The sequence below is a fragment of the Scyliorhinus canicula genome, chromosome 9 (genome assembly GCF_902713615.1).
Source record: "Scyliorhinus canicula chromosome 9, sScyCan1.1, whole genome shotgun sequence".
NCBI lineage: Eukaryota > Metazoa > Chordata > Chondrichthyes > Carcharhiniformes > Scyliorhinidae > Scyliorhinus > Scyliorhinus canicula.
Genome location: NC_052154.1, coordinates 27597196 through 27609778, shown reverse-complemented (window position 1 = coordinate 27609778; position 12583 = coordinate 27597196). Strand labels below are relative to the sequence as shown.

At 44.9% G+C, this 12583-nt stretch overlaps 1 protein-coding gene across 7 annotated transcripts in view; it reads right to left on the bottom strand.

Annotated features, from left to right (window-relative positions):
* zfhx3 (zinc finger homeobox 3) overlaps nucleotides 1-12583 on the bottom strand; it is a 589682-nt gene that overhangs the window by 71639 nt on the left and 505460 nt on the right. For all 7 annotated transcript variants that reach the window (XM_038806373.1, XM_038806374.1, XM_038806376.1 and 4 more), the window contains one exon: nucleotides 1504-1611. In XM_038806373.1, coding sequence (XP_038662301.1) covers nucleotides 1504-1611 — 108 coding nt within the window. The remainder of the gene's footprint in view (nucleotides 1-1503; nucleotides 1612-12583) is intronic.

Here is a 12583-nt window from a genome sequence, read left to right as displayed (position 1 = left end):
GACTTTTACTCATCTCAGCTCACGTGATAAACCTACAGTTTCATGACTCCATCTACATCATACAAATAACTAAACGATAACTTATTTGCATCTAAAGTGCAAGACTACGGACCAGGTGCTGGAAAGTGGGATTAAAATGAGCAGCGAAAGGGCAGCGCAGTGGTTAGCACTACTGCCTAATGTGCAGAGGACCCGGGTTCGGTCCCAGCCCGGGTCACTGTCCGTGTGGAGTTTACACATTCACCCCATGTCTGCGTGGGTCTCACCCCCACAATCCAAAGATGTGCAGGGTAGGTGGATTGTCTATGCTAAATTGCCCTTAATTGGAAAAATTAATTAAACAATGAGCAGCTAGTTCCTTTTTCTCTTTTTTGGCCAGTACAGACATGATGGGCTGAATGGCCTCTCTCTGCACTGTAACTTATCTATGGCTTGAAGAGTAAAACTTCACATCATCAGGGCACCATGGTGGCGCAGTGGATTAGCCCTGCTGCCTCACGGCGCTGAGGTCCCAGGTTTGATCCCGGCTCTGGGTCAATGTCCGTGTAGAGTTTGCACATTCTCCCCGTGTTTGCGTGGGTCTCGCCCCCACAACCCAAAGATGTGCAGGCTAGGTGGATTGGCCAAGCTAAATTGTCCCTTAATTGGGAAAAATAAATTGGGTACTCTAAATTTATGAAAAAAAACTTCACATCATCATCCAGCAGCCTAACGGATAACTTCCACATGATAAGGAATGGCTTGATTCAAACTATAAGACATTGGGCAAACAGTGTTGGACCCAAGTCCCTTCAACTTGCAAGTGCAGGCCTATATTATTTCAGCCATGCTCACTTATTCCTCTGCCTACTTTCAGGATCCCAGAGATCAAACTTGAACAGACGCAGTTCAATCCGTACAGCTTTGCATCGCCTATGTATACTTATGATCTTGGCTTTCTTTTGAACCTCCTCTGCCATGTTCTTTGCACATGCAAAACTTGGGGGACGCATTCAAATCTCACCAAGGCAGCTGGTCGAACGTAAATTCAATGAATAAAATCTGTAATTAAAAGCTAGTCTCAGTAATAGTGACCATTGTTGATTGTCATAAAAAAAACCTTCTGGTTCACTAAGGTCCTTTAGGGAAGGAGATTTGCATCCTCACACAACTCTAGACCTATAGCAATGTGTGGTAACTCTTAACTGCCTCTGAAATGGCCGAGCAAACCACTCAGTTCAAGAACAATTCGGGATGGGCAACAAATGGCATTGCCAGTGATGCCCACATCCCATGAAAGAATCATTTTTTTTAAATATAAGGGGCTGCTACATAGAAAGGAAACAAAATAAACAACAAATTATTCTTGCATGACTGTCTCACGAGTTTTTAGATGGTCACACTTCTATATTTTTTGGAGTGTACTTACATCATTTGGACTTGTTGAACTTCTTTCCTGTTAAAGGTTCTTAACAATCCCTGGAAACATTTAAATTGAATAGTAAGTAGCGTGTGTTGCTCTACCTGTTTCTTTGCTGGGTTCCTTCTCACCCCCACTGTCTTTGTCTTTGGTAGAATCTTCTGCTTCCTGGATGGACTCATTAGGACCCTCCACATCTTCGTTGGCTTCATCTGAAGGAAGGAAAACATGTATTTAAGCAGTGCACTTCCAAGTGGGCACTCTGAAGACATTGGCAAGCTAGACAATGTCCAGAATGGAAACGTCTCGCATAGATTCTACAGGGTTTCATTCTGAAATGCTGCAACGGTACCTGGGACTGCCCATACAGAGTATCCAACTTGCTTGCGTCAAAATTAGTCAACTTGCACTAAAATGCACATATTTACACTGACATTTTATTGATGACACAGTGAAACAGCTGCACGCAAGTATACTGTAGAAAGTTACAGAAAACTTTGGGCAAGGGGATGGTTTGGAATAATCTGAAATTTAAACTGAACACCACAAGACTGAAATGGGAGGCACACCATGCAATTGTTTGGTTGTTCTACTCATTTCCACATCTGTCCTATAGGTGTCACCCTAAGCAAGCAGACATTCAAAGTCAACCTGTTTCCCTAGAACACCACCATCAGACCCCAACCCCCAACCTGAGCACATGGTAATAATATACCTCACCATGGTGTCTGGATACCAGGCTTGATAAAAAAAACAAAGTGCTTTAAAAAAAGAGAATCTTATAATCCTTTCTGCATGCACTGTTTTGGACCACATCAATTAATCAAATTAAAATCTCGGTTTAAGTGTAGGATTCCAATAGGCAGTCCCTGTGGCGACTTGAACATTTACCTCTTGATGGGATCCATCATATAAAAGATATTTTACCACCTCTTATCCTGCTGTGCTACATTGATTTTTAATAAGAATCTCCTTACTGATGTAACGTTCTACCTACAGCTCAGTTTTTTTTTTGAGCAGTTTTTAAAACCTAGCTCTTTTTTCCAACAAGGATCAAAGGAAGCAAAAATAAATCAGGTTTGGAGAGAAAGCTAAGGTACCTCACATACCGATATCATCAAAAGCTAATACTGTATGAAGTAACTCAGGAAGGTCAAAGGTCAGTTTGGCAACCATATTTCATCTTTAGCTCTTGCCTGTAAAATATCTATGCATCAACCCCAAATGAGATATTATTCCCGAGACCCGAGTCCCCTTCAGTCAAGTCTGCTTATATTACAGTGTGACCACTACAGCTAAGCTCGCTTTGCAAAGAGAAACAGAACATTAATTGCTTATTAAAAAGGCTTTTTTCCACTTGTGAATTTTAACTGCTTCATAATTGTGCTTTCAAAAGTAAGGGTAATCTCCTGCCACTTTAAAAAAAAATATTTTTTAAAAAAGCTTTGTGGTTATCGAAGTGAGACTCCTTGCGCCTTTTTATTGTAATAAAATGAGAAACGACATGCGCGACTGGCAGGAGTGCGCTCACAGACAATGAGTGCTGGCTTCCATGCTGTGATTCTTTCATGCATAGTCCAGATTTTTTTTTTGATCTTGTGCACCTCTCCTCCACGCATCTCCCGACTGCTGCAGAACATCTACATTTTTTTCGCAAGCATTGCGCTTTCTGTTTGAATCTGTTCTGCGGCCCTGACAACTTTCTCTTTAATAGTACAACAACTCCAAGACATTAGTCTGCAGGATTGGGGCCTAGTAAATAAGACTATAAAAGTCAAGGCTGAAAGAGAAATTTACGTATGAAAAACCCCCCAAATGCAAGCGTTCAAGGTATCAAGCTGAAGGAATGTACCCCACAGGTCTGGGACTCATTTTTTTCCCTCTTTTTTTTTGCTGGGTGCATCTTTCTCAGTAGTCCATGGTATGCGTTTCAGTTCAAAATAAGAATCCCAGACATGCCTCTCCTTACATCATTACTAAGTCTGACCTTAGACTGACCCCTGGAGCTGTTAGACTAATCTAAATGTGAATGAGCACTTTGTGCCAATGCTGTGAAGGGGCCGAATCCAGCAAACAGCAAAACTTTACACATCAACTTAATCACAAACAGCAGTGACTGGGGGCCCCAGAACAATGACAATCCTCCACTTCCCAAAGAATGAACAGTTTCTTCAATGCTTTAATGTAAGTCCTTATTAAGGACAATATGCAAAGTCAGGTCAGGTCAGGTCAGGTTAGCTGATTGAGATTTTTGCTCATTAAGCTCTCCAGCTGTTCAGTAAGAAAAGAAAGTAGGTATTCTTGAGGTTTCTTGGTATTAGTTCCGAAGAACTTAACAGCAGCTGCAACAGCCTTGGCACAGATGATTCAACCTGTATAAACATGATCAGACGGTTTCATCAGAGGAGCCACACAGTGACTGTGGATGACCCAACATTGCTTCAATTAAAACACTTTTATATCTCTGCTGGTATTTCACACTGCAGCTTTAGATTGCCTCTTCCATCAGTTTTATGTATGTGCTATTGGGTCTACAGAGCAAGGCTAGCTGGGGACTAGAATACAGCGCGCATTGCATTATACACTGGGGGGGCGGGCTCTCAGTGGCCTGAGAAGTACATCACTGAGGGTGCAGGGGGGGGGTGAGAGGCACTTTATGAAACAATATATTACTGGTGTTCAGGTGTGGCGAATGCTTCACACAAGACATTCTCTGTAAATTAAAATGTGAGTGTGAGGAAGTTGCAGGAATTCACAACTGCTTTAGTGAGAAGCTCACTGGGTTAAAAGAGATGAATCATTCGGCATAAAATGTGAGCACATTGAAAGTCTATTTGTTCTGAAAATCCAGATATGCTAAAATAAAAGTCTGATCTTCAGCCCCGAGTTAAGGCCAGTTATTATGACATGACCTGTCTCTCTACGTTTAAAAATGGCAGTACAGGGGAAACTGGTTCACCATGCATGTGCAATCTATTTAGTGCTTGCCTTTAGTAAAAGGTGGAGTTAAACCTCCCTGCCATTTTGCAAAAGATGTTGTACTGGTAATGCACTCTCCCGATTGTTCAACTGTCCATTGAGATAAAAGCAGTGGTGTCGTACACAGATAAAGCAGTGTAACATGCAGTGGCAGGGTGCATGGTTCATGTTCCCTCAATCCTTGAAGTTCTTAATTTCAGCTGTACAACAAGAGGCAGGTGCTCAGCAAAAATGTTTCTGTTTAGGGAACGAAGGGAAGTTGGACCACCACAACCTGCTCTCACATCAGGTCTTTACGTAGGCACTGGGAATTGCCTGGCCACAGATGCTGCCCACCACCTCAGTTGGAGTGCAAAGTAGCAAGAAAACGTACACAGAGTAAAAAGGCAAAACCAACATTAAACAATAACAAACCGTGTGTCAAATTATCAATAACAACATGGCCAGAGTTTCATCCTCAAGGCGGATAGTGGGAGTAGGGAAAATTCCCAGCTTGGCCAGGCCCCCTGAGGAGAAAGTGCCCACAAGAACAGAATGTTCATTGTAGGGGGTGGATGTGGCCTGGAGTTGGGCCAGCCAACTTGGGAAAAAGGCTGGAGGCAGCCACAGGATCTGTCGGATGCTGAGGGGAGCTGCTTAAAAGACCCATCTCAGCGCAGTGGAACGTCATTCCACTTAACATAAAAACAGAAAGGCCCCCCAGCCCTCATATCTCAGGTGCTTACACAGAACAGTTTATTCCTGGGTTCTCAGCCAAGCCTTATTATGGCTGAGGGCCCAAATATGCATTAGAGTACTGTTACAGCCCTCACAGGTTCCCGGAATATGAGCCTCCCCGTTAAGGAGGCGGGGCATCCCTTTAAAAAGGGAGGCCCGGCAGATATAAAAATCCCAACCTGGATGTGGGTGGGGATGGAAGAACCTTTCAGGGAGCGGGATTTTTTGTTTTGTTTTGTTATACCTCCATCATTGCTTCATTGTGGTCGCTCTGTCAGCATCCAACAAGTCCTAAAACAGCTGGGTCTCAGAGAAAATATTGTTTAATTGACAGCTCTGACTTTCTGATCTTTGCTGTCAGTTTCACAATGTTTATTTGCACAAGGCTATCAGGTTTCAAGTGCTTGCAGTTTCAGCTATTGAAACTTCAAAGCATCTGAATTTTTGACACTTTTCTTGTCCTGTAGTAAAAGGAGTTTTTAAAAACTTAATGGAAAGTTATGAATAAACATTTTTTTGAAAGTCTTTTGTGACATACCCTTGGTTCCTTGGCTCTGTTCAGCAGGGTTTTTCAGAGTGGGTCACAGATGGGTATCGGGAGGGTCATGGACCAATCGGTCGCGCCATTCGCGTGATGGTCCCAATCATGGGAGAAGCGACCAACAGCCGCTAACGACGTTTTTATTGGGAATGGCAGCCTTTTAAATGAGAAGAAATGAGGTTGTGGACAGTTTCCGTCCAGAAGCAGCAGCAGTGTGCAGGCCATGCGCCCTGTGTGTACACTTATTGTGAAGCGACTTCCATGTACAAGCTTTTGGCGCCAAATCACATCGTACATCTTCTTCCATTTGCTAGCTGCTGGCAGGCAAGGCAAGAGGACTGTGAAGATGAATCATTTTCTTACAATGTGGAGATGGCCAGAGACACAAACAGGCAGTGTACCTACTGGATAAGATCTCACAGCTGAATCCGCTGGAGAAAGCTGCCCAGGAGGGTCCAGAGTAGGACAGAGCAGTGCTAGTGTTAACTCTGCACTGAGCTTCAGTGGCTCTGGTAAGCAGCCTACAAAGAAGAAACTCGGGTCAAAGCAGTATAAAGATGATTTCTTGAGGTATGGTGTTGTCAATTGTGCCAATGCAAATAAGGGTGCAAAGCCCATGTGTATTATATGCAGGAAGTATTGGAAAATGAGTGGAGCAGTTTCAGATTTTGAAAGAGATGTGGTGAAAAATTTTGAGGTTGGGATTCCAGAGTCAGTTGTTAACATACAACTGTTTCCAAATGAAAAGACTATGCTGCTGTACCTGAACTGTGATACCACATTAAAAACATGCCAAAAGCCCATGAGGCTGTCAGGATTTTGGGGTAGCATCTCCCAGGAGTACACAGTGTTGAGTAAAACAGGGATTTTATTTCTGTTGCCCTTCATCATGACCTACATATGCAAGGTTGGATTTTTCGTTTTCATAAAGAAGAAGATGGCACAAAGGAACTGGCTGAAGTTTGCGCCTGATATACGTATTATCCTCTCCTCCTGTGAACCTGATTGAAGCGAGTTTCTGAGACCCATCAGGCTCCCCTTTCACATTAAAGGTAAGCGAGCGTGGCATGTGTCATGAGGGTCAGTTGGCGTAGGTCACGAGGGTTGGCTGATTGGCAAAAGTCTGTCATGGGAAAAGAAGTTTGAAAAACACTGCTATCCAGTATAACAGGTCAATGGACATGGAGCTGCCACAGCTTGGCAGAAGGCACATGAGATGCCATGGGGGGTGTACGGAGAGGTATCATTTGGCAGAGGGTGCACGAGGGCCCATAGGAGTTGTTTTTGGGAGCATATCTTGACGTGGGGAGGCACGTCAAGGTATGCTCCCAAAAACAACTTAAGCTTACCTTTTCAAAAGTCCACTCATGAGGATTATGACTCATGACATTTCTGATGCGCCGTGAACTACAATACATTAAAAACCGAGGCGGCACGGTAGCACCGTGGCTAGTACTGTTGCTTCACAGCACCAGGGACCCAGGTTCAATTCCCAGCTTGGGTCACTGTCTGTGCGGTGTCCGCACGCTCTCCCTGTTTCTGCGTGGGTTTCCTCTGGGTGCTCCGGTTTCCTCCCACAGTCCACAGATGTGAGGGTTAGGTGGATTGGTCACGCTAAATTGTCCCATAGTGTCCAAACGACAGGTGGGGTTGCTGAGTTACGGGGATAGGGTGGAGGTGTGGGCTTAGGTAGGGTGCTCTTTCAGGGGCTGGTGTAGACTCGTTGGGCCGAATGGTCTCCTACAGCACTGCAAATGCTATGAGTCTAACCTGGCCTGAATTAATTAAACTTGCAGGCAGTTGAGAACATGGCTATCCCCACAATGAAGCTGGCCACGTCAGGACTGCAGGGTGCAGGCCATTGACCTGACCCCAACCAACTCTCAAAAATTTAAGAACCCGGGAATGGGGTCAGGAATCCAGTCCTGGCCATGATTTATAAAGGGCCCTCGAGTCCCATGGGCAGCACGGTGGCACACTGGTTAGCACTGCTGCCTCACAGCACTAGGGACCCTGGGTTCAATTCCAACCATGGGTGACTGTATGGAGTTTGCACATTCTCCCCGTGCCTATGTGTCTGCCCGAGTGCTCTGGTTTCCTCCCACAGTCCAAAGATGTGTGGGTTAGGTGGATGGGCCATGCTAAATTGTCCATAAGTGTCCAAAGGTTAGGTGGGGCTACGGGGAGAGGGCGGAGATTAGGCCTAGGTAGGCTGCTCTTTCGGAGGGTCGGATCAGACTCGATGGGTTGAATGGCCTCCTTCTGCCCTGGAGGCATTCTATTATTCATGTCGATATCGTGAAAATCCAGACCAGAAAATATGAACTGTTAAAAGCTATAATTTAGTGTTCAAATTTAGAAAGGCAAGCAAGGTCAAATGCCTCTGGTCTTAGTTATAATTCACTCATTTCAAACTCAAACACCAGTCTTCTGGTGAGTCCCTCATCTCTGGTGGCTCCAGAATCATGCTGCAACATTTTGCCTGATGGAAGCCCAAATGAAACCTTGCATTGAACCAAAACCCACAATATATTTGCAGCTTTAGTCTCAGCACAAGTAATATACCTTAAAAATAATAGAAAAGGTGGTCAGTTTTCAGACAGCGAGTTGGAAAACTTTTCTGATGCTGTAGCAGGCAAAATATTGGCAAGATATTACCACCACCACCCCCCCCCCCCCCCCCCCCCCGAAACATGGGTTCAAAATCAGCTCAGATGAATCAAATTCATTGCTGGCCACAGAAGAATCAAATGAAATGGGTTTGGGCAGCCTTAATTCAGTTCCGAGTACGTAGGGAGTCCAAGAGCAAAACGGTAGCACGGTAGCATTGTGGATAGCACAATTGCTTCACAGCTCCAGGGTCCCAGGTTCGATTCCAGCTTGGGTCACTGTCTGTGCGGAGTCTGCACATCCTCCCCGTGTGTGCGTGGGATACTCCAGTTTCCTCCCACAGTCCAAAGATGTGCAGGTTAGGTGGATTGGTCATGATAAATTGCCCTTAGTGTCCAAAATTGCCCTTAGTGTTGGGTGGGGTTACTGGGTTATGGGGATAGGGTGAAGGTGGTGACCTTGGGCAGGGTGCTCTTTCCAAGAGCCGGTGCAGACTCGATGGGCCGAATGGCCTCCTTCTGCACTGTAAATTCTATGATAATTCGATGAAAACCATGCCTATTACGGCATGAATTGGCAAACTCACTCAGAGAGGTCGTAAATGGTGTGGGATGTGGAATAAATGTCTCACTAGCCTAGCAAAATGTCCTTTTCTTTGGTTAGGGAAGAGATAGGTTATTGAAGCATAGTAGCAGGTGGTCTAATCTTCATCTGACTCTTTTGTACCTGACCTCGGAATGCTTGATGCTGCCAACATGTGCCCAAAATGGGAATACAATCATTCCACAGCCCCAAAATTCCTCAGCACAAAAATCTTCTGAAAATATTTTTCATGAAATTACAAACTGAATTGTTGAAAGGAATCCAAAACATGACGGAAAATCTATTCAAACACACTAGTCTGATCTCAACTGTGTGCTGGTGGGTGAATTGCGAATGAGTTAAAATTTGAATGGTTTTCACAAACAGCGAGTTGCACGATCGGGGGGCAGGGTGAAGATGGGAGGAGAAAATGTAAAAGGTGGGGAGAAGCATAAAAATGAAGTTACTGGAAACTGTTATTTCCTAGAAGTAGTTGGTCAAATTAAAGCATCTTATCACAGATGAGAATGCTCTAAGGTTGACAGTTGTCGAAGTGACCTAATGATATCACTGTATTGACTAATCCTCCTAACATTAATTCACAGAGTACCTGCATTATTCGCAGTGCCTTACTGTTTTCTCAGTCAGATCATTTTCAGCTGACTTCATCACACACGTTGGAAAATCTCAAAGAACAAAAAAGGCATTTGGGTTTAAGTATACCAAATGGAATTTCATCAAAACACGCAAACCAAATAATCTGGTGAGAGGTGACCTTCCTGAATATAGCATCAGTTGGCAATTTTTCTTTTAATATCGAAGTATTTCATTAATTTGGGCTGGTGTCGACCGAGTTTGAATTCATGTTGCACTAGTTACGAACTTTGGCACGTAACTTTGAATAATACAGGTCTGCCAGCGAATTCCACGATGGAATGAGCTAATTGACTACAATTCAGAAATTGTGAGATCAAGCTAAATGAGTCATTTTCCAGCAGGTCCCAGTCAATGGGAAACAAAAACAAAAATGCTGGAAATGCACAGTGAGTAGATGAAGCAGTCTCTTCTGCCGCAGACGCTCCTGCATTTCCAGATGTGGCGATTTCAGATTTCCGGCATTTTGGGTTTGTATCTCTCACTCACAAATCCAGCCAATCTGAAGCCTTTTACAATGGCTCAAACATGCAGAAAACTGAAAAGGAAAATGGCATCAGTTGGAGCCCAAATTTCCTCTTTCTCACAGGATTTCTTCATCCGTGTGGAATGCAGGCTGGAGTAGAGAATAAACAAAACTCATCAAAATGAATTGAAGACTTCATGCCAGGGCTGAACGGAAAAATATTAAATGGCCTCAATAGTGGAGAGTAAACTTCAAACGCATGAATGTAACCGGCGGACAAGGGGTGGTTTCCATAAAGGAGGAAAATGAAACAAAAAGACGAGTTACCCCTGGCTCCTTGCACATTATAGAACAGTACAGCACAGAACAGGCCCTTCGGCCCTCAATGTTGTGCCGAGCCATGATCACCCTACTCAACCCACGTATCCACCCTATACCCGTAACCCAACAACCCCCCCTTAACCTTACTTTTATTAGGACACTACGGGAAATTTAGCATGGCCAATCCACCTAACCCGCACATCTTTGGACTGTGGGAGGAAACCGGAGCACCCGGAGGAAACCCACGCATACAGGGGGAGGACGTGCAGACTCCACACAGACAGTGACCCAGCCGGGAATCGAACCTGGGACCCTGGAGCTGTGAAGCATTTATGCTAACCACCATGCTACCCTGCTGCCCACATCTGGCTAGTTGCCCAGGGGTCTAGGAGAACACCATTTGTCTTCGCCACAGGATCGAGTATGTGATGCATGTGAATGGGGAATAAAAGTGGCATTAAAAGAGGGGGCTGCTTCACAGAAACTATAATATGGACATATGGCAGACCTTTCCCATGCCTTACCAGAGATTTTGAGGAAGGTCATGGACGAGGAGGCTGAATTTTATGCTGTGTAATGAATTCTTGGGTCAGCTTTGAGGAAATTTTGGGAAGGTCTATTTTAAATATGAGGCGCATCCCACAAAAGGTGGGTATCAACATTTGCCTCACATTTTAATTCCCTCCCCACCCCTTGCTCTGACCTTTCTCTTCTCGAATTCCCACAGTGCTCCAACGAAGCTCACCCTAAGCTGGAGGAGCAGCACCTCATCTTTCAATTAGGCACATCACAGCCTTCTGCGCTCAATAGTGAGATCACCAATATCATATCGTAACCTCTGACCCCCCCCCCCCAACTTTGTTCCCCACTTCTTTGATGGTTTTGGTTACTCTCTCATTTTTCCTCTCTTTATTTCTCGCCCTTTCTTTGCTTTCAGCTGGTCGTTGCTTAGGATGCTGCCGTCACCATCTCCACCTGGACATACCTTCTTCAATCTAGCCACTAACACTCCCTCCTGCCTTCCACCCTGTCATAGATGGTCTCTTCTTTTTTTACCCCATCCTCCCCCTTTCATTTGGCTGAATGCTTTCGCATCTTAAATTTCCTCCCCGCCCCGTTCTGATGACAGGTCATCAACCTGAAACATCAACTCTGCTTCTCTCCACACAGATTGCGAGATATGCTGAGTAATTCCAGCATTTTCTGTCTTTGTCTCAATATTATGAACAAAGAGCAATACAGCACCGGAACAGGCCCTTCGGCCAACCAAGCCTGTGCCGATCACGTGTCACATCTAGACCAACGGCCTGTATCCTTCTATACCCTGTCTTAGGGGCAGCACGGTAGCATGGTGGTTAGCATAAATGCTTCACAGCTCCAGGGTCCCAGGTTCGATTCCCGGCTGGGTCACTGTCTGTGCGGAGTCTGCATGTCCTCTCTGTGTGTGCGTGGGTTTCCTCCGGGTGCTCCGGTTTCCTCCCACAGTCCAAAGATGTGCGGGTTAGGTGGATTGGCCATGCTAAATTGCCCGTAGTGTCCTAAAAAGTAAGGTTAAGGGGGGGTTGTTGGGTTACGGGTATAGGTTGGATACGTGGGTTTGAGTAGGGTGATCATTGCTCGGCACAACATCGAGGGCCGAAGGGCCTGTTCTGTGCTGTACTGTTCGATATTCTATTCTGTTCATGTGCCTATCCAGATAGGTCTTCAAGGTCGCTAACGTATCTGCCTCAACCACCTCACTTGGCAGTGCATTCCAGGTCACCACCACCCTCTCTGTAAAAAATTCACCTGCACATCTCCACTGAACCTATTCCCCCCCCCCCCCCCCCCCCCCCCTCACCTTGAGCACAAGTTAAAACTACAGCATAAATCTATGGGTGCAAGGATTTCAAGCAACAGGACACTTTTTCAAAAAAAAAATCTCCTAAGAGTGTCACTGGCTTAAATGGCCAGTGTGTGCCCTTACCGCCCTGCAGATACGTCTTGCAAAGTTGATCAGTTTTGCTGCAAGCCGCCTATTTCCTAGGTCTTCCTGCAGGCTATTTTCTACACAATGTGCAAAACGCGAGCCAACAGATGACATTGTTCAGCTACTTAAAGGGTGGTTCGGGCTGAGGACATTGATGCTGTCATAAACTGCAATCAAATCACGATGAAATATTCGCCAGTGGATTGGAAAATGCGTTGGTACAGATATGGCAAGAGAGGAAGTAACAGGACACCTATTTTCCATTATGATGGAAATATCAGCTCATTCTGAATATGTATAACCTAGAAAACATATTGATTTTTCATTTGGAATAAAAATCACCAA